This window comes from Mercurialis annua, linkage group LG3, assembly GCF_937616625.2.
Source record: "Mercurialis annua linkage group LG3, ddMerAnnu1.2, whole genome shotgun sequence".
Taxonomy (NCBI): Eukaryota; Viridiplantae; Streptophyta; class Magnoliopsida; order Malpighiales; family Euphorbiaceae; genus Mercurialis; species Mercurialis annua.
Genome location: NC_065572.1, coordinates 6,233,851 through 6,261,180, shown reverse-complemented (window position 1 = coordinate 6,261,180; position 27,330 = coordinate 6,233,851). Strand labels below are relative to the sequence as shown.

General features: G+C 32.3%; 3 protein-coding genes across 9 annotated transcripts; 1 reads left to right on the top strand and 2 right to left on the bottom strand.

The window, feature by feature from the left end:
- Window positions 1–68: 68 nt before the first annotated feature.
- Window positions 69–8,687, top strand: LOC126674215 (protein DETOXIFICATION 24-like). Its single transcript, XM_050368630.1, has 9 exons — window positions 69–179; window positions 5,463–5,723; window positions 5,898–6,439; window positions 7,027–7,113; window positions 7,193–7,249; window positions 7,586–7,824; window positions 7,919–8,037; window positions 8,263–8,349; window positions 8,468–8,687. The coding sequence occupies exons 2-9, from the start codon at window positions 5,490–5,492 to the stop codon at window positions 8,555–8,557; spliced, it is 1,455 nt and encodes a 484-aa protein (XP_050224587.1). The 5' UTR covers window positions 69–179; window positions 5,463–5,489; the 3' UTR covers window positions 8,558–8,687.
- Window positions 7,619–14,409, bottom strand: LOC126674216 (uncharacterized). 7 transcript variants are annotated; one of them, XR_007639472.1, is made up of 12 exons: window positions 14,087–14,408; window positions 13,725–13,880; window positions 13,537–13,639; window positions 12,776–12,888; window positions 12,133–12,201; window positions 10,740–10,855; window positions 10,583–10,637; window positions 9,944–10,064; window positions 9,700–9,842; window positions 9,444–9,559; window positions 9,240–9,279; window positions 7,619–8,077 (listed from the first exon to the last, which is right to left on the bottom strand). XR_007639472.1 is itself a non-coding variant. In XM_050368633.1 (11 exons), exons 2-10 carry the CDS (start codon window positions 13,863–13,865, stop codon window positions 9,458–9,460), a joined length of 963 nt encoding a protein of 320 aa, XP_050224590.1. In that variant the 5' UTR covers window positions 13,866–13,880; window positions 14,087–14,408; the 3' UTR covers window positions 7,619–8,053; window positions 9,444–9,457. The 7 variants fall into 7 exon arrangements, 4 of the variants coding, with proteins under 4 accessions (XP_050224590.1, XP_050224589.1, XP_050224591.1 ...); XR_007639470.1 differs by having other exon boundaries at window positions 7,619–8,053; XR_007639471.2 differs by lacking the exon at window positions 7,619–8,077 and adding an exon at window positions 8,865–9,118.
- A 2,430-nt stretch (window positions 14,410–16,839) lies between these two features.
- LOC126673268 (actin cytoskeleton-regulatory complex protein PAN1-like) lies at window positions 16,840–26,908 on the bottom strand. Its single transcript, XM_050367349.2, has 8 exons — window positions 26,731–26,908; window positions 25,335–25,453; window positions 24,640–24,887; window positions 21,574–21,729; window positions 21,317–21,473; window positions 19,929–20,068; window positions 19,796–19,831; window positions 16,840–18,046 (listed from the first exon to the last, which is right to left on the bottom strand). The coding sequence occupies exons 2-8, from the start codon at window positions 25,411–25,413 to the stop codon at window positions 17,177–17,179; spliced, it is 1,686 nt and encodes a 561-aa protein (XP_050223306.1). The 5' UTR covers window positions 25,414–25,453; window positions 26,731–26,908; the 3' UTR covers window positions 16,840–17,176.
- Between the last annotated feature and the right edge of the window lie 422 nt (window positions 26,909–27,330).

The window sequence follows — 27,330 nt, the reverse complement described above, 5'->3', positions numbered from 1 at the left end:
TTATTATCTGTAAATAAATGCATCTTGTCTATATATAATAATATAATGTTCCATTTTCATACCCATAAGCCAACAGCAACCTGCCCATTTCTCTGACTTCCGCTTTCGAATGCTTAATTCTGAAAGTTGACAAAATCATACAATTCATGAATATCTAAAAGTGAAAATTCAAGTATCAAGTAAGTGTTTTCATTTCTGATTTTCAGAATTTTGTAGTTCTTTATTTATACATATACTGTCTCCTATATATTAGCTAGTTACAACAACATTTCTGATTTTTGAAAATCTCCAAGTTCATGTTCCCATGTAGCCTGAAAAAATGCACAGCATCAATATCGCTGGAATGCAGAAACGACATCTATCTTCACTGATCGGTGTTGTACGGAATTTTGACGAGTTTTATATTTCAGTTTTTCGTTTTTCGTTGTCGGAGACACTTAGAAAACTCTAAAAATTTAAATTTATATATAATCTATATTCTCATAAAACTATTGTTTCGTCGCCTGTTTCGATAACTTTTTGTTTTGGTATTTTTGTTTCCGTGCAATATATACAGATGATCACTAGTATAACGCCACATTTGCACATTCTATTTTTCCATTCTATATATGCATAGCTAGCCGATAAGCCAAATGATAAAAGCTAAATCAAGGAATATTATGCATTGCACCATAAAATTCTGTAGATTTTTTGTCCAAAAAGGTTCATTTTGTACCGGAACTTGGCACAAAAGATCAATTAAGGTTAAATTCATGGCTTTAAAAGAAAAAACATCCTAAATTTGACATTTCTGATTGTGTTCTGCATCTATAGCAAATTGTCCAATGCTATTCTGCCACATCAGCTCAAATATATATATATTATACCAATTATTTTTTCACAATTCATCCAAGGGGGTAAAATAAGTTAAAATGTCGACATCGGGATGTTTCTTTTTTAAATCATAAATTTAGTCTTAATCGATCTTTTGTGCTAAGTTTAGTGGGCAAAGTGAATCTTTGTTGATTTTCTGTTATGCCCTGCCAAACACTAGGCACAGTATACATGAGGGTTAAGATTTCAACTGATTTTTATCTTCCTTCCAATCATCAATGCCTACTTCTCTACTTTTCTTTGAAAATGACCAAATGCCTTATTTTCTCGGGAATAGCTCCCCTCAAGTCCATAATCCCCTCTATTTTCCTCAAATCTATTTAAATAGATGACACATAAGCAAAATGATAAAAACGTTATCAAAATTTGAGGGGTATTTTCTCCGGGCATAATGTTTAAAAAAAATATTTTCTTCTAGATACGGTCAATTTTGATTAGATCTTTCTAACTCTTTTGTATTTTGAGCTTTCAACAATGAACAAAGGATCAATTCACCCCCTCAATTTGGCATGAAATATCAAATAAGTCATTTTGAACGGTTTTTGATCAAACAGACCCGCAACTTAGCAAAATCGAACAAATCGCACCCTCCCTCAAAGAGTGTAACACACTTTCCGGTTTTGAAGGACAAATGTTTAAAATAGTACTCACTATTATTTTTAATTTCTAATTTAATGCTTAATGATTTTTAATCAGACCGAAGCCTTCTTCCTCTACGACCTAGCACCTACCGCCTTCTTCCTCCACCCTCTGCCGCCTACAGACCAACTGCAGCAAACCATCAGAAACAGGCAACAACCGACGATCAAACAAAATATAAAATTAAGAAACATACTAAACTATAATTAGATGCACATTACGCCAAATAAATTCAAGATCTGTTATTCTACAATCAAAGAATTGAAATCAAAATTACAGCTATTTCAATACCCATAAAACAAAACGAACTACTTATCAATGTCACTCACTCGCCACCTCATCTCCACCACACCAATCATCCTCGACGAAGTTTTCGTTGCCTTCAACTTCAACGAATAGGAGCAACAGCCGGCAACTATCTGCCGCCATCACCAGTTTGAGATCGAAGGCGGCAATGGATGGAGAAGAAGATGGCAGGCGGTGATGGAAGGCGGTGATGGTAGAAAGAAATTAACGAAGAAAAAGAAGATAGCAGGCGGTGATGGCAGAAAGAAATTAACGAAGAAGAAGAAGAAGTCTGAAAAAGTAAATGTTAATGTTAAATTAGTCTAAATGGAGATTAGTTAGCTAGGTTTAATTAGGTTAATTAAGGAAAAAGGGCAGAAAAGGTTCCTAATGTTAATTAATTAGTGATTTAATTAATTAGGTTTGTTTAGGGTTTTAGTTAATGTTAATTATGATAATTTAGAGTTAATTAGGATTGAATTTTTTAATTAGTTAGTCTCACTCTCTCTTTTTTGTCAGAAGGGTGATATTGATCCGGTTTTGTCAAATTATGGTTTCAATTGATCCGGTTTTGCTAAATTGTAGGTTGAATTGATCCGATTTCACGAACTTGGACTTATTTGATATTTCGTGCCAAGTTGAGGGGGTGAAATGATCCTTTGTTCTTTCAACAATTTACTTGACCTATTCATTCAAAAAAGTCTAATATTCTTTTATAAAAGAATCAAGCTTAAACAAATTTCATTTTCAAATTAAAAAATACTTATCAAAATTAAAATAAAACTGATGAAATCAAAAGATTTGGATATAATAAAAATAACAAAAAATTTGATTGGATTTTTATCCGTTGGGACTTTGAACCCAAATACATTACCCACAATGAAAGTAACATGTTAGTAGCAGAACCTTCTTCAGCCCTGCCTTCGGCATCCCCCTCCTTGCGGTTAAGCTAACGACTTCGGGCATGGGGCCTGTAGTTCAGAGGATTAGAGCACGTGGCTACAAACCACGGTCTTTCAAAAAATGGATTCCTATTCGAAGAGTGCATAACCGCATGGGGCTGTCAAGAACGTAGAGGAGGTAAGATGGGCAGTTGGTCAGATCTAGTATGGGTAAAATTGCAAAAATTGAAATGTATTTATCGTAAATAGACAAAAAATGCCATTTTTAAAAGATTTAGTTATATCTTACTGCATCCGACAAATGGTTGGCTGTTTTGGATGATTAAGCATTTCCAGAGCCGGCTTTATACGAATTAAGACCTTAGGTGATTTTTCTTGGACTTTTTTATAAAATATTTATTTTCGTTAAAGTGTTTATAAAATATGTTTGCTTTATTTATTTTTCATAAAAATACATTCATTTTTTCCTTTGAAGTGATACTTTATTCGTCTTAGATTTTAAAAAGTTATATGGAAACATATGATAGTGGGAATAAGAATTAATGTGATACCTATTATTCTTCTTATTTTTTCGCCCCTGTTTTTTCTGTGCTTTTGTTATGATTTTCTATTTTCTATTATTGAAGATGTTCTCCTGTCTGATTTTCGAGAAAAAAAACTGCATGGACCTTCACACTTTAAAGCCTATTTTAGTAAATCATTTTTGTCATTTTTAGATATCCATGTTTTACGATTTATTTATAAAATACCTATTATAAAACTAAATCTTCTAACAAATTCAAATTATGCTTTATGGATTAGCTGTTACATGTGCTCCAAAAACTTGCTAATCAAGCCTGTAAATTTGGGTACAAGCGCCGAATATAATAATAAAAATTACTCCCTCCGTCCCGTAAAGATAGAAAAAGTATCACCTTTTTTTATCCCATAAAAATAGAAAAAGTGGAGTTAGTTAAGTCAAAAATTATCAAAATACCCCTAAATGCTTATCATAAAACATTAAATGCATATTTTGAAAAGATAAAAAAAGGAGTTGTAAGTGCTATATTTAGTAAAGTGACTTTGGGAAATGTACATAACTAATTGATTACAAAGGGTAATTTAGACAAATTATCACAAATTACCTATAAATAACTACTTTCTTAATTCTTGTAAAATGGGTGCTTTTTCTATCTTTACGGGACGGAGGGAGTATAATACTTGGTGTCCTAATAATTCTTTTCTATATATAAACTAAATTAATTTGCATGGTAAGGAATTATTAGAGCAAGAAGAGCACTATTATGATTATTGCTCTACTTCTTTTTTTCAGAAACTACGTCTTCTATTAAGTATTTTACAATTTATTTATAAAATACATATATTATGGAACTAAATCATAACAAATACAAATTAGTCCAAGAAAAAAAATGGCCTAATGGTAAAAAAAATTCAAAACTTTACAACTTGTTGCAATTTTATCCGAAACTTTTAATTTTTGCAATAATATTCAGATTGTCTTTTTTGTTACAATAATAGCCAAATTGATGGCTAAACTTGTTGTTTTCAATTAAGATATTAGACTATTATTATTTTTTAATGTATAATAATATAGTAAAATTCCAAAAAAAATGGCAAAAACTCAAAAAAAATCACATAAAAAGTGCAATTTGGCTATTATTGCAACATAATAATGCAATTTGGAATTATTGCAAAAATTAAAAGGTTTCGATAAAATTGCAACAAGTCGTAAAAATTTGGTTTTTTTTTGCCATTAAACCAAAAAAAATTGTAATATTTGGTGTCCTGGTTCAATAATATTTTTCTATGTATAAACTAAATCAATTTACATGGTAAGGAATTATTAGAGTAAGAAGAGAACTACTAGGACTGTTCTATTTCTTTTTTTCAGAAACTACGTCTTTTATTGAGTTAGTGATTGCTATGAAAGAAGCAACCTTCAATTTTTACATTCTCATGTTTATGGCCACTTTTAGGTGATACTTTACTTGTTTTAGATTTTAAAATTTTAAACGGAAGCATATGACAATGCAGATAAAAATTAATGTGATAACTATTATTTTTCTTATTTTTTCGGTAATGTTTTTTCTCTGCTTTTGATATGATTTTTTATTTTCTATTTTTGAAGATGTTTTGCCTGATTTCACCAAAAATATATTATATTTTACCATACAACAAAAACTTACTAATGATAAAAACATATAGGGACAAGGGTCATATATGCCCCTAATGTTTGGGCTCAGGATCATCTATGCTTTCATGTTTCGAAAAAGTGCATATATGGTCCTAACATTTTGAAATGGGCTCAGTTAGGCCGTCACACTTAACACGGTTAGTGGCATATGTGATTCTTTTTCGAACGTTAATGCAAAAAGGGGCTAAAAAAGGTCAATTAAATGCAAAAATGATCAATTTAATCTAAAAATGGTCAATTTGAAGAAGTTATTTGATTTTTTTTAAAATGAAAAAAGGTCAATTTAATGCTTAAGGTACAATTGAAACGAGAAAACGCGAAATAGGATAAAATTGACCAGGTTTCAACGTTAGAGTAAGATTAAAGGGCTAAAAGTTCGGGTGTTTTTAATACATTAGGCCTTTTTTTAAAATAGTCGAATGACACATCGTTGGATTTAATATATTTTTAAATAGCCGAGTGATAAAGTTCTGCCCGCTTGAACTAGGATCGCGGTTCCTCCACTGGTTCTATGTTCTCCTTAATCAAACCAAATATATTATATATATAATTTCACATTAATCTTGCAGGATTATAAAGTGATATTATTCATCATAATGGAAGAGGGTCAAGTATCAGAAAAAAGAAGCAGCAGCAAAGATTTGGCAGAGAGAGTTAGGGCAGAATCAAAGGAGACATGGAGAATTGCATTTCCATCTATGTTAACTAAGATTTGCCTTTTCGGAATGGTTGTTGTTACTCAAGCTTTCATCGGACGTATTGGAGAACTTGAACTTGCTGCTTATTCACTCATTCAAATCATCACCGTTCGATTCGGCCAAGGAACTTTGGTAAATTCATCTCATTTTCTCTCTTCTTAATTACTTGTGCATCAAGCTATATGCTTGGATCATCAAGCTAAATTCCGCGTAGCTGGTATAAAAAAATCATCGATTAGAATCTTTTTTTTCTATGCTCACACTAATTAAATATTAAATTTTCTGGCTACGCCACTGGTTGAATAGGTAGGCATGTCAAGTGCAACAGAAACACTATGTGGGCAAGCATTTGGAGCCAAACAGCATCACATGATGGGAATTTACTTACAAAAATCATGGATCATCAATTTTATTACAGCAACTCTTCTACTGCCTGTCTTTATCTTCTCAAACCAAATCTTCAAACTAATTGGTCAGAAAGCAGACATTTCTGACAAAGCAGGAACTATTGCCTTATGGTTTATTCCTTATCTCTACAGTTTCGTATTCAACCAAAGCATTCAAAAGTACCTTCAAACTCAGCTCAAGAACATGATTGTTGGGTGGCTTTCTGTTATTGCAATCTTGCTTCATTTGGTTTTATCATGGATTTTTGTGGCTAAACTGAATTTGGGAGTTTCTGGTGCAATGGGTTCTTTGATTATATCAATTTGGTTCATTGTGATTGGAGATTTTGTTTACATTTTTGGTGGATGGTGTCCTAATACATGGAATGGTTTCACTTTTACTGCATTTTCTGATCTATGGCCTATTTTTAAGCTCTCAGTATCCTCGGGTGTCATGCTTTGGTAATGCCCATTTCTTTTTTTTTTCTTCCCATGCAAATTTCATATTTAATATCTTTTTGTGCTAAAATATACTCGTATACCCACAACTATAGCTCGTTTGTCAATATATCATGATTTTGAAACTTTATTAGTTTGTTTGAATTTTGCAAAATATATTCATGTTAATTTGTAGCTGACCAGACGCAATATTATATATGACAAAAAGGATAAGTTTTATACACATGGACGTATTATATTGCGCCATATGATCAACTTTAAACGAGTTGTGGATTTATTTGATAAAAATTTAAAAAAATAATGCATCAAATTGGCAAAATTTTTAAATCATGATATATTTAGCAAACGAGCTATAGATTGTCTATAGATAGGTATATTTTGTGTTTTTTCATACATCGAAGACCCTGTGTGCGAGATGTACAATAAGAAATAGTTGTATGTAGACTCGAATTTGAAACTTTTGCAAAACTCTTACACTATGAGAATACCGATCAGAGTACTCTTTGATTAGCGAACTCTATATTTTTACTTTTTGATTACTCTTATTCTTATTTTCATGAAATTGAATAATTTCTTGTTTTGTTCGATAGCTTGGAATTATGGTACTTTGCTATTTTAGTCTTGCTGGCTGGATACATGAAAAATGCTACAATTGCAATTTCTGCTTTCTCCATATGGTAAGATCATAACCCAAATGAGTTCTGTTTATTTTTGTGGTTTGATTGGAGTTCTTACATGAAAATTTTGTATCAACAGCGTCAATTTAACAACTTGGGATTATAACCTATGCCTTGGCTTCCTGTCTTCTACAAGGTTTGTTAGTAAGAGCGATCAAAAATCAAACTAAATTGAATAACCAAACCAAAACGATAAATTTAGTTCGGTTTGATCATATAATCAAAATATAATCTTAAAATTTAGTTGTATCAGTTTGCTTTGACAATATAAGTTTTTTAGTCCAAACCAAATTGGAAAATCTACCAAACTGATCAATTTGATTTGGTTTGAAAAAATCCCATCTTTACACATTCAGCTCAGCTTCAACTAAGAAAAAAAAATTTAGTTTTATTTGGTTCGGTTCGAACCAAATTTAGTGTGAAGTACTCTAAGAAATGTTGAATAAATTTTTGATTTTTGTTTGTTGGTTAGTGTGAGAACTGCAAATGAATTAGGGAGAGGAGATGCTAAAGCTACAAAAATTGCCATTAAAGTGAATTTGGCAACTTCAGTTAGCATTGGAGTTGTGTTTTGGATAATATGTTTAGCATTTGGCCACAAAATTGCTTACTTGTTTACTAGTAAAGAAGAAGTGGCAAAATATGTGTCAACCCTCTCTCTTCTGCTTGCTTTCTCCGTTCTACTGAACAGCTTTCAGGCAGTACTTTCAGGCAAGCAATTCTTTTCCGGCTATATATCCACCAACTGCAGCGCCTTGTTCTGTTTTGTTTGCCGGAGTCTTGAAGATCCGGTATATATGTGCAGGGGCAGCGATAGGTGCAGGAAGACAGAGCACGGTTGCATATGTTAATATATTTTGCTACTATGTGGTTGGTTTGCCACTCGGTGTTCTTCTTGGATTTGTACTCCACCTCCATGTCAAGGTCTCCCCTTCTCCTTCTGAAACAAATAATCGAACTGAACCTATAAATTTGATTCGGTTCAGTTCGATTTTGTTTGAAATTATAAAAACAATTTCTTTTTCAGCTCTAGAAGTGAAAAAGTCCAGTTCTCTTTTGATACAAATTGAACCAAACCAAAAACATACCAAAACCACTGGTTTGATTCAAATTGGTTTGGAAATTTCACTTGGTTATTTAACTGTACAGGGTATCTGGATTGGAATGATAGTTGGAGTTCTATTGCAAGTTAGCGTACTCGGTTACATTACATCAACAACTAATTGGGATGAACAGGTAAACCTAGGTTTTTTTTTCTCTTTTTCATTACCCAAGTTTTGCAAATTTTGCCTCAATTTTAAAGTGAGAGCATCGTTAACAAATGACATGAACGTCGTTTCCGTATCTTTTACAGGTGAAAAAAGCATCACAACGTCTAAATCGATACTACAAACCTTCAGAAGAATCTAATGGAAAATGTGCTGAAGAAACAGTGAATGCTTAAATATTTATTTCTCCACTCTCAAGTAGTTTGATTGTAATCATAGAGATTAGAGAGAATCACACAAATGCCATTTCAATAGTCATAAACATTTTATCGATAAAAAAATAGTCATAAACATTTTACTTTTGAATCAGTAAATATACATCAAATTGTTGCATGGTCCAATAATTAGAAAATTCCAAAATAAATCAGAAAAATGATCAATAAATGGATCGCAATTAGTTTCTAAATTGAACTTAATTAATCAAAGAAATGATAAAGCACGCACATATTCTGTGTAGATATGTATTAAAAATAGATTCAGAAAGACAAAAAATAACTCCTGTAAAAGGAAATACTTCCCTCCATGGAAGGAAAGCAAAGTTTTCTTTCCAAGCAGAAAAAAGTTTTCAATTTCGAAAGGATTGAAGCTTTAAAAGTTATAAGTATAACCTTATAGATAGTAGACTATTTAAGTATCAACTTACCCCATAAACTTTGCAATCCATGATCAATTTGCTCCAAAATCAATTTTATTATAAATCAACCCTTTCAATTTGTCAATTTTGATCAATTAGCCTCCTAAATTTGACAAATTGGATTGAATTGATTAAATTTGGTAATTTCAAGGAACTAACTTATAAAGGAATTAAATTAAGAGCGATCATGAGCTGTAAATTTCAGGAAGTAAATTGGTACTTACCCTCCATCCACAAAGGAAAGCTATTCCAATTTCCGTCCAACTGAAGGAAAAATTTGTCAACACGAAGGAAAAGTTCAGCTCAGAGAAGGAAAACTTATAATCGCTCATTCAACTTCCAAGAAGAGCTGGTGATATATTTTAGCAAAAACAAGTGTAACACTATATTATGCATCAATTACAGAGGAGGAGGTGTGTATACTTTACATTCTTTGAGATGGTTATCCTCTTAACAAATTGTATGCTGGCAAATCTTTGACACTACAGACATCTTCAAGTGCAAGCTCCCGTTCTAACTGCGTCCTTGTAGACTTCAAAACTTCCTGAAAAAAACATCACATTTATGAAAAGGAAGGACAATATGGAAAATGTTCCACATGTCGAAACATTCTGGAAAAGGTAACACAAAATAAGTGTTCAACTATAGCAATTTGAGTAGTAAGGATTTTTGGAAATGTCTTACATTGAATTCCATATAAGAAGCACGCTTCGCAAGCCATTGAGCATCCATCATTTGAAAGGCTACACAATAAAGGTTGTCAAATGCCATTTCATCTTCTGCAAGTAACTCTAAAAATCGGATTCCTGCAGGAGTAGATGGCTTCCCTGCAAAGTAAATTTTAGATTGCTAAAGTACCTGCTGTATGTTTCAGCCAATGTGAGTATTATATGATACTTCAACGTCGCTAAATTTTAGAATATTTTACCAGTTTGAAGATCCAACATTTGTGCCAACACAAATGATATGTTCACGCCAGCAACAGCAAATGGATACTCCCACTCGGCTCTGGTTCCGTCTTGTTTGTGCAACAATCTCTGGAATGTTTCCTGTTGACCATATGAGAAATGTGATGGGATGTGTCAGTACTCGGTACTCAAAAAAAAGAGAGAAAACCCATCTCATTGCATAACAAAATCATCTAATGCAAAAAACCATTAACAATTAACACAAACAGCATCTACATTCAAGAAAAATCTAGCAAACTCAGAGACATGAGTACGCAGAAGAACGTCAACATTATTGCATATGAAAATTTATTTTTTTAGGAGACAAGGTAATATTGAGGCAAATGCTGCAGGATGGAATTTAAATCCAAAATGCAGTCAACAAAACTCAAGAACTAAAGTCATCTGGAACCATCCAACTAAGCTTAGTGCAAAATTGCATGTCTAACCAATTAATTGCAATTTGTGCATCTCGCGCTAACTGGCCAGTAACCCTAGCCTCATAATAATTAACTACTAATACTCAAGTGCGGGGTTAAGTGCTGATAGTTCAATTGCATGAAGTAATATAATATACGCAATAAATAAACAGTTCTGTCATCCAAAGTAAAGGAACAAACCGGATATGTGATCGCAAAATAAATTAGATTCTCTAACGATATAAATCCTCCACCCCTTTCATATAGAACATAAAAAAATTGCATCAGTACACATTTGGATGAAAAAATATATCTACCAAAACATATAACCAGTTTCCTCACAGAATCTTCTACATACCGAAAATCAGTTGAGGGATCTGATCCTTGCCAGCCCATCTCTTTCCAAAGATCCGATTTAAGAGATGGAAGTTGCCTACCAGGAAAAGCTAACCTCCATAGCTGTTTAAGCGCATCCTGGAGACAAGACGGAAATGTAATATTTTATCCAACTTATAAAGACATAAAGAAATTGTAAGAAATAAACCTTGGTGTCCATAATTCTAAGATTTTTTTCACATGCACCTGAATGCAATAAAACATGAATAACGCGTGACTTAAGATAACTTTTTTAATTTACTCCCTCCTACTTTGTGCTTGACTTCTCTCAACCATATGACCGTACATCATGGTTGGATCTTCCTGATTAAATGACTGACATCTTGGAATTCCTTCCAAGAACCAACTCCAAAGAATAACCCCAAACCCTTGTCCCCAGCTTCCATCTCCAGTTAGTACAGAGCATCCATATCTCAATTCTGACATTACCAGCATGAAAGACTTCCTCAATAACTTCAAGTTACTTAGCTATCTTAATCAGAGACTCTGATAGCAAGGCCTTAGATAAAGCATGTTTCAATTCTCAGCATAAATTCTCAGTGCAAGTTAAAGCAGTCATAATTGTTAGATGAAGTCTGTATGGATTAACAAATTAGAGGTAAAGAGAAAAGAAAATCTCTTTTTTTTAATCAACTGAATAACGGAATCATAGAGGTATAATAAGGCTGTATTTTCCTTAATCATACTTTACTAAAATTGCCACTGAGGATGAAACAAGAGTCCAATGGGCCCAAATAGAAATACAGGTGCCACCATACTTCTCCCAAACAGTTTCAAAAAAAAATCAAATCTTGGGACCTCTTTGGAATATGGAATCAGATTTCAACTATCAAAGAAGTGAACGGAAGAGATATTTTGGTGTACTATAGCTTATGGCTGCTTGATCTTTCTACCCTTTATGTGAGTCAATTTGAGGTTCAAAGAATTTATAGTTCCTCTAATGATTGTATTGTTATATAATCGGTACTGACCATTTTAAGTGATCATCTTAGTTTTACTTGTTAAGATTCAAAGCTGGTAAACACATTAAGCCTAATTGTGGGTCTTGACAGATTTGAAGAAAAGGAGGAAAGAGAAAAGGTATATGTGTACCTAAATGGTTTCAGAGCTTGTCAGAGCAATTGGTAATCGACCTTAAGAGTGCAATTCATTTTAATGCAATTCATTTTAATATCCTTAATTTAAAAACTAAAGTTAGATTTTATTTGTTGGTCATAATCTTTTTCTTTTAAATGCAAAATTGGTTTTCAAAAAGTGAACAGAGACCTTAGCAACCTAACCAAAATTGTTTTTGATAATAAAAATGACACTATAACTGATGATAAATAAATGAGAAGATGAAAAGAAAGACATACTTGATGCTCTAATCGAGAGCCATCAAAAGGAACTCCCAGCCTTTGTTGTAAATTTCTGAGTCGTTCTTCCTAAGACACCAATATGAAGCATCGAAAATTGATCATACATTTTCAAAGAGTAATATTATAAAATGCATACAATTGAATAAGGCCATAGACAAGAAGCAACATCTTTTCAAAAATTCTAACTAATTGAAAAAAAATACATATAAAGCAGGAACCGCATGGATAAATAAAAAAGAACACAAAATTATATTAATAAAGCATAAAACCAGAAACATAATTAGACTACACTATGTTAGTGGTTTTCCTAATGCAATACGTTTGTAAGCACCAATTAGCCAGCCGTTAAAGCAGCAGGCAGAAAATAAATTTTTTAAGTAGTTCTATCAAGTAACCAGTAAAAACAGAGAGTAATCTGTACCATGACTCTTCACAGGTTCAAGGCAAAAGAAGAATCTCAATTTGTTTGTGAGAATTGAGAAATAAAAGAGACCCAATATTTATTTGATGGTAAGAATGCACAAGACATGAGCCAAAAAAACAGATGACATGAGCAACACCCAAAAAAAAAAAACATCAAGTTTTCATTGGCCATAAAATGACGATGAAAAGGATAATAAAAACAAAGCACAAAAAATACCTGTAAAGGAGTAAGATAAGGCTGCATAATCCTTCCATTTAATCCATTGTGACCCGCAAAAGGAAGTGGCAGAAAACGCCCAATGAGTGATCCAGAACCTAGGACAATATTCGCTGAAAAAAATGATACTACTTAAATCTGCATTATCTTATGTGTAAAAGCCATAAAGACCCAGAGGAGAGTCCAGAAAACTATATTAAGCAGACCAGCACTAGATATCAGTCTATAAAAAAAAATTATCTCAGTATGATTTCACCACACAACAGCATTTGCATACTTCAGGCTAGAACTAACAAAAATATCCAACAAACTATACCATGAAAGCAGTAACTTGAACTTGCATTCAAATGTTTCCTTATCTTACACCTATGTTATCAAACATTTTTCAAATCATTGTATATAAAAAATAGAGAATTCAAGAAAATGCGACCCAACTCCAAGCTAGCAGTCCTGACAATATATCTTCCAAAGTCTTACTACAAATAGAACCATGACTCAATAACTTATCATTAATAAAAGAACGTATATATCATAGTCAGCATAAATAATTGGTCTTAAGCGGAAAATGTATCCATCACTTCCCGCCACCAGAATCACAGTAAATCAACAAAGACTATAAACATTCGACCACTTGACATATAATTTTTCTATAAACACTGACAATAAACCTTATAATATTTCAATCTGAAAAAAAAAAACATAAAAGGCATACGCCCACAACACCACTTTAACTGAGAACATTGTTCCTGGCAATAGCATACCTAACCATTGAGTCCACTGCGCAATCAACTGAGACAGTAGCATCGTCCAATGAAAGTGTTCTCTCCTTTCTTCAGCATCCCAAATATCTTCCAGTGTAAGTGCCTGTAGCACACCAAGATATTAATTCACACATACTGACAAATTATCTGCTTTCAAAGCATTTCTACCACCAGAGCAATTCCCTCACCTCTGCAGGTATATCATCATGATCATGACTCCCAAGTAAAGGTTCACTTAGACCATCATATTCTGATGCATTCAAATGCTCTTTCCTTTTCCCATCAAGGTCCCCATGATGAAGTCTCCGTCTCAAAGCTTTCGCCGACATCAATTAAATAAGAACCTAAACCAATCATTCAAATACAGTAAATCCCAAAATTCAATCCAAGAAACACTTCTAATAACAGCCAAAATTCAAGATTACTGAAAAATTAACTTCAACTACAAAGTAATTGTTTGCCCATACCTAATTCAAAATCCCTAAATCACAATATTTCAGTAACAACAAGAAATAAAAACAATTATAAAACACTTATTCACAACACATACCAAAAATTTGTGGGATTGAATCAAATTAAGCCTCACCAACTAAGCCAAGGTATCAGAAAAGCACAAAGAAAAGAATCTCTTAGATGCTAAGGAAAGAAGAAGAAAAAAAAAGCTCTTGTTCTGGGGTTATTTATATATATTATAATTATTTATTACTGTATATTATTGATATAAGGGTTTTAAAATTGTTATTATTAATTAATTTTGCAATTCTCTTCCTGTAATCACCTTCTTGGAAGCTAGAGAAGGTGAATTACAGAAAGAAATTTTTTATTTGGATCTGTTGTTGTGATCCTCAAACTTTTTTTACCGATAGAGTTTCGCGCAATTTATTTTGTTTTTGTAAAAAATTCAATTACTATTTTAATAAAGCTTTATTAGGATTATTAACACTTTACGTGGGAAATTATTCTATCTAAAACTTATATTACGTGGAAAATTAACATAAAAATTAACTCCGACGGTAATTTTTTAAAGGCAAGATGTCCTTCTATATTAGGGTGTCAAAATGATAATACGATTCGCGTATCACCGGAAATTTGGCAAATCAGGATTTAACTTTAGTGGGTTTGTGTCATAGACGTGTCAACCCGTTTATGACACGAAATAAATGGATTGTATCACAAGTTGACCCGCGAACCCATTTAACCCGCCTAACATGTTTACAAATTATATTATTTATAATAATATAGAAATAAAATACTTATAATTTTATAAAATAAAAAATAAAAATAATAAATTAATTAAATATAATTATATTAATTTATAAATAAAATTTTTATATTAAATTTTTATATAATGGAGTATTAATTGATAATTTGAGGTTAAAATTATATTGTCATGGTTTAAATATTTTCAAATGATAAATGGATCGTGTTAGTCGTGTCGTGTTAGTCGTGTAATTGTATTAATCGTATTACCCGTTTATCTTAACGTGTTAATTGTGTCGTGTCACTCGTTTAAAATTCGTGTCGTGTTAGGGTTGAAAGTTTTGACACGATTAGTTAAACGGGTCGTGTTCGTGTTGACCTTAATTGTATCGACAGAGTGGGTTAACACGACACATTTACGACCCGCCAACCTATTTTGTTCTGCGCTCATAACTGCAGTCGCTTGGTCTTCATTTTAAAATCGTATCATCTTTATTCGTTATTTATTTAATGTTTTAAAAGAAATCTATAATTCTTTTAGAGCATGATTAAAATTTTCTAAAAACAATATAAATCATCCCAAAAACGGTGACGTTTTTTTATCACTTGTCAAATAAATAATGATCAAATTGGTACAACTATAAAATCATTTGACAAAACAAATTATGGTGGTGTGACTATATAAAAATATTTTTCTTCTTTAAAAAACCGGTTCTTTATTCAATTATAAAACTATAATGTAATATTTGTGAAGAAAACATCTGTTTCTACATTTGCTTAATAATTACTCCATTTATAAATTCAATAAAAACCTCATTTTAATTAACACATTTCCAAAAAAAATCTAATTTCTATTTTTAGCTAATTTTAAATTTTAATAGTTAATTATATATAATTTTTGTAAAAACAACATGAAGAGAGTACCTTATCTTTTTATATTAATAAAACTAGAACTAATCCTTAATTATTTATTAATTATTTTAAATGTTTCTCCAAGTATAATCTATAAGTTAATTGTAAATTTCAAATTCAAAATGGATGTATTTTTAAAATATGTGAAAATTATTTTTATTTTCTTTAAGATAACTTTTATCTTTAAGTTGAATTAATCTCCATTAAAAAGTAAAATAGTTGAAGAAATAAAAGTGACTGCCGTCAAAATTAGCCTTAGGATTTGTATTTTAAAAACCAAACTAAATTCACCCATTTAACTAGTTCAACTAGAAACTGGAGATTAGTTTCAAACATTAAAAGTATGATTCAACCTCTTTGAAGAAAATAGCAAAATTTAAAAAATTAAACTGTAGACTTATTATAAAAAAATGGACAGAATTATTTCCATAGCATCAATTATTAAAGTCAAATCCTTTTTTTATTTTGAAAAAATTATCATCTTTTAACTTGAATATATTTCCTTTGTCTATTGAAAATAGGAGATTTTATCAAAATAAAATAATCTCTCCATTTCAACTATTACTTTAATTGAACCAATAATTAAACTCGGTTAAACCGTAAACCAATAGGTACATCATTGAATCGAGTCAGCCGTAAGTAAGGTACATAATGCAATCATGCCCTAAATGTAAGTCATTCGAGGAACTGTTTTTTCACTACTAAATTGCAAGAGAACGAGGGCCTCGTCATTGAATCGAGTCAGCTGATTGATAGGTTCAACGTTCAATCAAAAACATTCATTGTGGTTCAGTTAAGAACTTCCACAAACGGTACGGGCTATAACAACTCACGTGCGCATCAATTAGCCGAGACTGCCTATTCGGCAAGGTTTGACGGAATATCCCATCTAAATATGACGTTCAAACAAGAAATTTCCACCAGCGTACGATGTTTAAACTATACAACAATTTTCATAGCCTATAGAAAGGGACAAAGGGTCACTCTGCAAACAGTAAATAAACCTCAACAGTCTTCCTGCTTCACTGAAGTTTCTATATAATGCTGTCCCAAGCAACTATACTGCACGGAAATGTCAAAAACAAAAAAAAAAAACAAAACAAGAGCACCTACCTTAAAACTACCAGTAAGTTTCCTATACACCTAGCAGAAACCCTAACTAATCAGTGATCCACTGCATGGCCCTTATCATAGACTAGTACACATTTATATTATTGCTAATGGTACATAAACAGTTAGAATAACATACATCTACGAAAAATTCCTTTGCACAGAGCTCATAAAGTGCCCCACAGATATAAACTTAAATAGACAGCGATATGAAAAGGGAAGAGAAATGCCTACTTTTCTGATAATATACACATCGTCACAAAGCTCAGAGTCGTCCCTCCAGACTCTGGTAATTTTTTTTACTGCCACTTACTGCAGCAGAAGGTAATTGTGGAGTTTACCAGTAATAACATGAACCATTAAACTAATGACCGCTTAGAGGTCATCTGGTCAGTTGGTTTTCAAAAAGAAAGGAAACTCACTGCCGAGGCAATGGAGGTGTAGCTGGCTGATGGTTTTGCCCAAAGAAGCCAATACCTGGTGGCCTGTAATACCCACCGCTAGCTGGCGGTTGCTGTTGCTGTTGCGGTTGCTGCTGCTGCTGCGGTTGCTGAGGCTGTGATTGTGCACTAGGCCTTCCCATTCCCATTGCGATATGTGGAGGTAGAGGCGGTGGGGGTGGAAGTGAACTAGCCCCGTATCCATAAGGCATTATCCCCATCATCATACCAGTAGACTGAACATATTGATTTGCTGTTCTGTTAGCTGGAGATAAAGGTGGTGGCGGAGGTGGCAATGGAGGTAAACCACCAAATGAAGTCTGTGTCTGGTTTGATTGGGACATAGACTGCATACTCGCAGATGGATGCTGTTGATGAGGAGTGAAATAGGCTGTGTTGGTCACGTCAGAATTGGCAGCGTCGGATACAGACAGTGGTTTCTCAAGTTTTTGTCGTTTTTCAGGGGAAAACATAGCCAAACCTGATGTAAATCCCGTTGATTTTAAGCCACCACTCATAGAGGCAGCTTGCTCAGCAACCAGAGAAGAAAGAACAGAGGTCAGCATCTGTGCAGATGATGCAGAGGCAGCCAGCTTAGCAGCAACAGCTGCTGCCGCAGCTTTCTTGCTCTCTTCCTCGGTAGTTCTCACTGGTGCAAAAGAAGCCACAGGTTGAGAAAGGGGGTGCTGAGGTGGAGTGCTCGTTGGCTGCATTGGAGGCGTGTTGTTTTCTACAGCCTTGGCAGTTTCTGCCATCGGTATGGTAGTGCTAGCGTTTGCAGAGCCAGGAATTGGTGATGCCAGTCTGTTTCTAAGATTGACGGATTGCTCAATCTGTCCCCGAGCAACCTGCAAGATCATTAAGAAATATCAAATTAACTGTAAAAGGGGAACTACAAGATCTACATATATATAAATAATTATTTTGCTTTCTCTAAGCTCTCCTTAAAAAAAAGTATTTTAATTCATTTTATAATGTTATGATTGGTTGAAGTTCAATTTAGTATATTTAAGATATATTATTTAACTTAAAACAATTATTTTAAATGATTTAAAAAAGGATCTATTGAGCATACAAGGACAAGCTTTAAGAGTAATCATTAAATACATAAATAACTTTCAGATTAAATTACTCATGTTTCAATTGTAGTTTTAAAAAAAGATGTTTAACACTATAATCCATATGATTATGAAAATACTATTGTATTTGCATTTGAAAAAAATATTGAAGATATCCAGAATTTATAAGTTTTACTAGCTTTTGCTGCGCTGACTACTACTTTATAGATATAAAGCAAGACAGGTAGAATTCTGCCCTCCTCTCTTTCATGCATTCAGTGTTTGAAGATTATCTTCCCAAGTGTAAGAAACCCCGAAAAAAGAAAAGCAAACTTTTTTCGCAGAAACAGGTCACAGGGTCCGATATCACAGAGTCGGGCTGAAACAAGAATACTTAGGAAAACAACAATTTAGTTCATGAGCTATAGGCCACTGGTTGACTCTGAGAAAGAACTCAACAACGTCTACAGCTAGCTTACAAGAAGGAAAATATCTTGACCAGCTTAACACTTCTGCTCTGTAGCATGAGCTTTTAGAGGTTAGTTTAGCAAGCAGCTCAACCTGAACAGAGTAGGCCAGCCCAGACATTTTAAACATAGATATCCTACTTGCCAGAGTCCAATCAGCCTATCTTTATACAAAATAATAGTTTTTCTAGTTTTTATTATGGTTCAAACTTCCCAAGTGCCAGGTCCATCTTGACATTTTAGTCGGACCACGGTTGTCAAACCTGGCCAGATACATTGAACAGGTAGCAGTGAAAGGTCTAGTGTTCAAGGTTCAAATATTTAAATGACACTTAAAATCGTTTAGCAAATTTTCATTAATGTTAAACTAAAAAAATAAAAGCAAGTACAGAAGTATATATTTACATATTAAAATAAAAAATAAAATACAATCACAAAACAAAGAGTAATTTAAATATTTATTAAAAGTAAGTACTGCATATATAAATACAGATTTAACCATATGATTTAACTTCCACGTATAAATATAAACAGTGATGTATAAAGAACAAGAAAAGTTAGAAGAAAAACATCAATTGACCTATGTTGATTTAATGGAACAAGCACAGGAGCTGCTTGTAATCAAAAGAGGTCCCAATGACAGTATCGTCATTTGCCTTTAATTTTCTCAATTACAGAAGATACCTCTTTTACTGAGGTGCCACAATAACCCACCAGATGGAAACGCAACCAGATCAACTGGCTATCTGGCTGGTTCGAGAAGATATCAAACGGTTTAAAAAAAGAAAGGTCTGAAAGCAATGAGTCAAACAAACCATGTATCCAGTCCCATGATGAGGTCTAGCAACTAACAAGGGCGAGTATCAAGTCTGCCACTAATTATAGCAACCTTTATTTGGATTAAGTTGATTTTTAAAGCTTGTTTTTGTTATCTAAACTTCCTCCATCTTTTTTGAAATAAGACTTCCTCTATCTTATGTCCAATAAATCCATACTCTACTCTTACAGTTATCTGAAAATTATCACTGCCCAATAATTATTTTTGAAGAAGTTAATAGAAAGCAACTCTTACTTGTAACTGAGCATGAATAAGGTCCAGCTTTAATTCCTGTCAAATATTACAATAGTCGGTCTTTTAATAGAATGCATTAAAAAATTTAAAGAAAAAAACTTTAAATGTAACGACTCTAATGAGATGTATGTACTTGGTCCTGCAGTGCTTCTTTAAGCTGAGAAATCAACATAACCCTGGTTGCTTCAGCACTTTCAAGCTTCTCAACACACTGCTGTAGGACATTTTCTTGCACTTTCAACTCATCCAAAAATGTAGAGCCTTGTTCATTTCCTGATATATCACAAAAGGAAAACAAAACAAAATACATAAAGACACATGCGTAAAATAAAAATTCTAAACAGCCACTATATAATTCTACAAAACAGTACACTATAAAGAAGCACCCCATCAGGATGTGAGGATGCTTGGTTCTTGAACGGTAACAATGCATTTCGAAACTAGAAACTCAACTTGGCTAACATTCCTCAAGAAGAGCAAAAACAAATGCAACACATTGTGGCCATCAAGTATATTGCTGTAGCCATAGCAGATCAGTTACTACAGAAACTTGTGTTTTACAATTTATATTCACGTTTTGTAGCCAGCCATATTTAGTGATAGAACCACAGAGGAATAATATGAAGTAGCAAAGGTTGCAATTTCCTAATGCTTATCTATACAAGGCATTAAAGCACAAAAATGTAAGTTCCAAAATGACCAACAAACAAACAAAAACAAGCATCTATTACCACCTATGAAGCATGTAAACTTTGAAAAAACTGCATTTTCCATTTCCAAAATGTTTCGGTATCAGCAACTCTCACAAACTCATGAGAAACAATTCCGAACAGTTTCTGTAAATAACAAAAATTAGATACTTGTTTCCTATAAAAAAACCTAAGAAATCCCCACAAATTAAAATAGTCTAATTTGTTACCCACAAATTTTATTATTAGCACTACCCACAATAAAGCTTATCTTCCTACTTTTATTGGATTACGTTATATTTTTATAATAATTTTAAACTTTAAAATATACAGACCAATTATGTTTATAAAATTTGTACTTAATTTATTATTTGTTATGATCTTAAACTTCAAGTTTATTTCAATGCTTTTTTTCATTAATTGTCATAAATATATATGAAAAATTAAACATGTATATATGATTTTATAAGTTTCAAAATTGATAAACATATCACCGTATTTTTATTATTTATACATTTCCCCTACATTTCATATTCTTTGATTTTGAAAAATATCATTTGCCGGAATCAATTTCTTGGCGTTTCCGTTTCCCATTTCTGTTTCTATGCTACTTAATTTACCATTATCCCATATTCAAAAGTAAAACAAAATTGATAGCAGTTTTAAGTCTAGAAATCAACTCATACAAGGTAGTTATTACAAATTCTACTGCATGTGTAAACAACTAAACACTACCAATTCAAAACTGGATTTTGCACATAAGAACTCAAACAATCATAATATTTACAACCAAAAGCTTCATTCAAAAAGCAGGCTGAACTAAAACTCTTACCTAGAGTTGAGCCATTTACTATTTCCTCCCTAATTTTACCCACACTGGATACAGCAGTGCTACACTTGTTTACAGCAGCTTCTTCATTACTATGTTCATCAACTACCAATTGAAAAGCAGATAAAATCCTCTCGGGTAGACCTCCAGTAGCCAATTTCTATGTTAAGATGATCAAAAAATAGATATCTAATATCACATTAAAAAGGGTTGAACTGGAAAAACGACAAAATAGAGGTTACCACATAAAAGTTACTTACGAAGCGTATTGAGTTGGCATCCTTTTTCAGTACCCTAATAAGGCTCGAGCCCTTCCCATTGGTCGCCAACACAGGAGGAGGATTCTTACCGAGCATTTCATCTTTAAGACCCTGCCCTCGAGAACCAAAGACTTTCCTTTCTTCCCATATGCCAACCTGAAATTATGGCAATAATTCAAAACAAAAAATGACAAATGGGCTTGAAGCGTGTACATTTCGGTACATACTCTTAAAACAGCTGAAATACTAGAAAGATAGGAAGAGAATACCAATGAAAATGGCACACAAGTTTTCTAGTAAGTTAAATAAAGCAATAAATGCATTCATGCGATTCAACAACTCTACATTGCTATCCACAGCTATAATCTCTGCAAAGATCCAAGCAGAACTGAAGGAGAAATACCCAGGATCTTCAGTCCTAACTTAACACAGTTCATTCTGAACTTAATAACAGTGGGAAGAGGATAACAGAGAACCAAAAATTTAAGAGAATTTTTCTAAATAAAATCCAGCATGTGTTCTTAAGTCTGAACAGCTGGCATGGTCTCTTTTGACATTGAATTCAACCACTTCAACTAATATCATTCTCTCAACTAACCTCATCGAAACCATTAGCCAGTATATGGCACTCTTTTCGTATATTAATGTCGACAGTTCTTTCTAAAAACATATCCAATCGACCATTTATATATATCAAACTCTTTAGTATAAAAAGTATACATTTACAAACAAGTCTCCAGTGAGCATTTTTTTTATATGTAGAATACAGAGTTGGTTCTGGCTGTAACTATAAAAATAAAAATAAAAATTCTCCAACCACAAACTCTATTTCTAACTCTAAAAAATATTTTCACCGTATTACTTTTTAGTACTACTATCATTAATAGTACACTACATTATTATCTCAACAATTTAATCCAACTTTAAAAAAAAATTACATATACATCAAAAAATTAAAAACATTTTTTTATATTAATAATAAAATAATAAAAATTAAAAAAAAAATGTTATATTGCAAAACAACAAAGAGTAACTAAATTTTACTTATTCAGATCAAATATAAATATTAAATTTTTTAGGCTGAACAAGCACGATTTTTAAAAAGAGCACAAGAATATCAACAGCCTTATGGAACCAATTCTTTTTGGTAAATATGATACTTATGTTACGGGAGGTAGAAGCGGTTCACATGAGTACTAAATTATAATCGTTTGTCTAATTTAAACTAGTATTGTTATTATTGTTTGTAATATTAAACTATTATCGTTTGCCTAATTTATTAAATAACATCAAATGTAATTGATTTATAAAATAAGCGAATAACTATACATTTTTATTATTTTAATTAATTATTTAATATTAAGTCGTATCTAAGCGAATAGAATTATAGAATTATGAATTCGCATATATACATTTCATTATAGGATGCAATTGTATAAATTACTATTAATGGGTTAAACAAGTAATTTATATAGCCGAAAAATTACAAAAGAATTCTCGTAGACATGTGAATAATAAAACTTCATATGTAGAGTAAAAAGTCCAAAATTTTACAATAGAGTACGTTTTTTAAAGTTGGTTGGAACTAAATTTTAATTTAGAGTTAGAGTTGGGTTGGAGACGCCCTTAAAAAGTCAAATCTCGCTCTCTCTATTTTAGTGAATAACAAGCTCCCATGCATTCTAGTTATTAGGTTTAATTTCCTACTAATTCTTCATATTTAGAGAGTCAAAATTTAAAGAGTATTGGCTTTGAATGAAACATTCCTCTTTATAGTAAAAAAATTTATAGAAATGCTCTCTTTGATACAAATAATACCTCATTAAAGTTTTATAACATGTTGCAATAAACATACTGGTCCTCGATGCTGAACTAAGAAGGATATATACTGTTATGAACGATCACATCTTTGGAATGCGATGGCAAATTTTAACACATCATGTACAACATGTGTAGTTAAGCAATTTAAAACGTGCCATAAACAACTTATTTATGTCAAATCTAATTTGTTTATTAGAAAATTTTGTTAACTTAAATTGTGCCATTTTACTTTAACCAGAATAATCATACTGTGATAGAAATGAAGTTCATTATGCAGTACTTGAGACTTCCAAGATGGCCGCATACCAACAACGCACAACACAACATGATCATAGCTAATATAAACCTGAAGTGAAAACCCTACAACACAATTCCTGCAGCCCCACATCTTTGATCCCTCCTTGCAACCCTCAAGAAAATCACCTTCCCCAAATTAAAAATGTCATGATGTTCTGATTTTCAAGAATTCCAATCTTTTCTGAAAGAATGTATGGCATAAGGCAAAGGATAAAGATGAGTTTTTAGATTTCTAAGAAATCTAGATAAATAATGAAGGAAATTATAAAGAATGAAGAGAGAAGTAGGGTCGAGCATTCAGTCAATTCGACCAAACCGAAAATTTCAAAACAGAATTTACCTATCGATCAAATGCTCAAAACCGAACCAACTAAATAGAAACTCTAAACGAAAACGAACATACCGAAAGAAAAAGATATTAAAAACAGAACAGAATGTCAGTAATTTGGTGGGTTTGGTTAAAACCGACAAAAATACAAGGAAAAATAAAATAAATAAGTCAAATTTTTAATTTATTTGGCCAGTTGGTTAACCAAACATCAAACCCAACTGATAACCGAAAACCAAATTTTTTTATCAAAACCAAACCGACCGAACCCAAACTTATGGCCGAGCCAAACAAAAATCATCTGTTAACTCAGCTAATTTGGTCAATACGTATATTTGCTCACCCCTAGAGAGGAGAGAAATGGATGAAAACTTAAGAAAGCGACTCTTTCACTAAAAAGAGTATGTGTTATCTGCAGCTCATTGAATTTCTTGTTTCATTCCATCTTTTCTTATTTCCAATAATAACTGATCAGCTTTAAAAAAACTACAGCTATTAAACAACATAGTTGCAACTAGCTACTGATCCTAACGAAGACAAAAAATTTAACAAATCAGGAGCTCAACCAAACAAAACAAAAAAGTCAGGAATTGTGGCTAGAGAAGTCCTTAGAAACTCACCAGTCTAGCCACTGCTTTTTTCCCACTTTCATCACCATTTTCATATACCCGTTTGAGTGCTGCAGGAAGAACTTTCCAAAATTCATTCACAAACTCATTACCCTTCCGCCTGCTATTTTGCAAGATATCATTAGCCAAATAAAGAAAAGAGACTCGCTGCTCATTTTGGGAAGAGGTGAACAGCTTATCCCATAATTCAACGGTCTGTCTTGCTTTCTTCCGATGCAAAATACACCAGCGCGATAATGCTAATATAATAATTAAAGAAAACATACCATAATAAATTAATCAAACTTTTCCATGAAAATATATATAAGGATGCAAACATAGAAAGGACAAAATTGGAGAACTCAAAGCACACTGCAATAAATATGTTTCCTTGGTGATGACGATAACTGTAATCATATCGCTAATACAGATTATTTTCATATAGTCCTAAGCACTACTGCATGCTTCTTTATTTACAAATTAATCGAGACATCCTGGAGAAGCAATCACAAAAAAATAATTCAGAAAATTTAGCTGATGTAAAGAAGACATGCCAGTGCGTAAGTAACAAGGTATCATAAATATTGCACTACTGCATATACAAATAGGAGAAGTTTACAATAACATTAAAGCATGTAACTGATAACCAACCAAAATTAGAATTAAAAAATGAACTTTCCGCACAACACTTTCAAAATGAAGGATACATTCAATGCTCTGTTGTGAATTGTTGAGTTTCGACAACTTCTCATTTAAAATCTGTGCATCAAAAACATCATTGCTCATCCTGCTGCTCTACTTATTTTAACATACCCTGCAATAATACCTGTAAAGGGAAAAATGAAAAAAGGAAACATCATTTAAGTGGCAAAAATGAATTCATGGCATCAAAACAAGATAAGAAACAAATACAGATATCATTATCCAAAACAATAGAGATTTTGACAGAGTTCATGCTCATAATGCGCCAATGTCTACTAAATAAATTCCAGCATAATTAGGTTAAGCTTTTATATATTTAAAGCAATTAAGTTAAAATATTAGGTGTTTGCTGGCAGCCCATATTTGAATGAGTTTAGGGTTTAATTAACCTTGAAAAGCCCAAAAAACAGATTACTTGATTACTTTTTATTTAAAAAAGAAAAAAACATAAAAAACGCCTTAAGTCACAGAGGCGCCAGAGACGCACGCCTTTGTGACATCGCCCGCCTTCGGTCAGTTGAGGCGACTCGGCCATCGCCTGAGCCGCGCCTTTAATAACTATGCCTATACAACTCGCTAACCCAGAAAACTTTCAAATAACCAGCTTCAGTTGCTCTCCCCAGCATTTTATCTATCACCTCCATCGCAATGAATGATCAAATACAGAGATCCAGTATTCATCTCCACAGTCAAATAAAAAAACCAAGAGAACAGCCACACCACACTATGACAAATCAGCATTTGAATCCCCCAACAATAGATACTCTTTGGAAAGCCAAGCTCCTTGCTAGTAATGGACGTGATGATTGCATACATTTAAGTTCAAGAAATTTAATACTCGGAAATAGTATTACCAAAATGTAAGGTATGTCCTGAATTCTAATCACCCTACAAAACATAACTCTATCTAAGCATCATGCGAACATAAGTAATCTAACTCACTGCTGTATGTTCTGAACAAACTGGTATGTTCCCTATTAATATACATCGGTAAGTTACTTCGACATGATTTTCTAAACCTAATTTCAACTCTAACCACTAACCAGTGTCTGTATTCCCACTCTTCCATTTTAAATGATAAAACAGGAATAATAATAAGCAAAAATACAGGAAACAATCTATAAACTCTACACAGTAATAAATAATTTACAAAGGACTAATAAATAACTACTATGCTCGAATTGAGTTTCCTTGAGTAAGTGCTGAACCCTAGAAAACTTCCATAAACTCCTAATCTCTTTCTTAGTACAATTAAAGTTTTGAAACACGATATTCAAACAGAAATTAGTATTCGAGGAGGAATAAGACATACAAAAAATCACAATTTCAAGAAATAAACTATGATAAAATAAATAAATGAGTAACAGACAGCTTCAATTGAAAAAAATTAATGGAATTTACCTGTGAAGTGAAAGAACCGTTTGAGCGAAGCAGCAGGAGGGTATGGGTGTGAAATTGAGAGGGAAAACCCTAAAATTTGTGAATTTTGTTTTTGTATTTTTGTAGCAGTAGAGAGAGAAAACGAGAGAGGTGGAAAATTGTCGTGGAGAGAGAAAATAAAACAAGATGCAGATTACTGTAATTAAAAAAAATCGAAATTTTTTTTGAGGAGTGAATGATACCGTAGATCTACCGTATATTACTTATCCAATGCTGTATTTATTTTCTAGTTAAGAGAATACAAATTTAAAGATAAATTATAATATACAGTCGACCCTCTGATAATTAATACACATGGTGGATTAAAAATTTATTAATTATTAGAATTATTAATTTATAGAATTTATATAAAAAAATTATAAAAGATATTTTAAAGCATTTATATTAATAGACCTAATATTAATATTATATTATAAAAAAACTAACTAAATACACTTTACAGTAACTCAATTTAAAAAAAAATAATTTTATATTCAATTATTGAATATCAATTGATATCAAACTAAAAAATAATTATTAAGAAGTTCTATTGATAATGTAAAATAATTTTTAATATTTTTT

Bases quoted from the DNA above. Each gene is read 5' to 3' on its own strand.
- LOC126674216 (XM_050368633.1), bottom strand. From the start codon at position 13,865: ATGTCGGCGAAAGCTTTGAGACGGAGACTTCATCATGGGGACCTTGAT. The intron at 12,889-13,536 runs GTATGCTATTGC...CATTTTTTTCAG, and splicing joins GCAGTGGACTCAATGGTTAG to CGAATATTGTCCTAGGTTCT. The intron at 10,638-10,739 runs GTATGTAGAAGA...TCTATATGAAAG, and splicing joins GATCCCTCAACTGATTTTCG to GGGTGGAGGATTTATATCGT.
- LOC126673268 (XM_050367349.2), bottom strand. From the start codon at position 25,413: ATGAGCAATGATGTTTTTGATGCACAGATTTTAAATGAGAAGTTGTCG. The intron at 24,888-25,334 runs GTATCCTTCATT...TTATTATATTAG, and splicing joins TTCACAACAGAGCATTGAAT to CATTATCGCGCTGGTGTATT. The intron at 21,474-21,573 runs GTAAGTAACTTT...ATCTTAACATAG, and splicing joins ATGCCAACTCAATACGCTTC to AAATTGGCTACTGGAGGTCT.
- LOC126674215 (XM_050368630.1), top strand. From the start codon at position 5,490: ATGGAAGAGGGTCAAGTATCAGAAAAAAGAAGCAGCAGCAAAGATTTG. The intron at 7,250-7,585 runs GTTTGTTAGTAA...TTTGTTGGTTAG, and splicing joins GGCTTCCTGTCTTCTACAAG to TGTGAGAACTGCAAATGAAT. The intron at 8,038-8,262 runs GTCTCCCCTTCT...TTAACTGTACAG, and splicing joins TACTCCACCTCCATGTCAAG to GGTATCTGGATTGGAATGAT.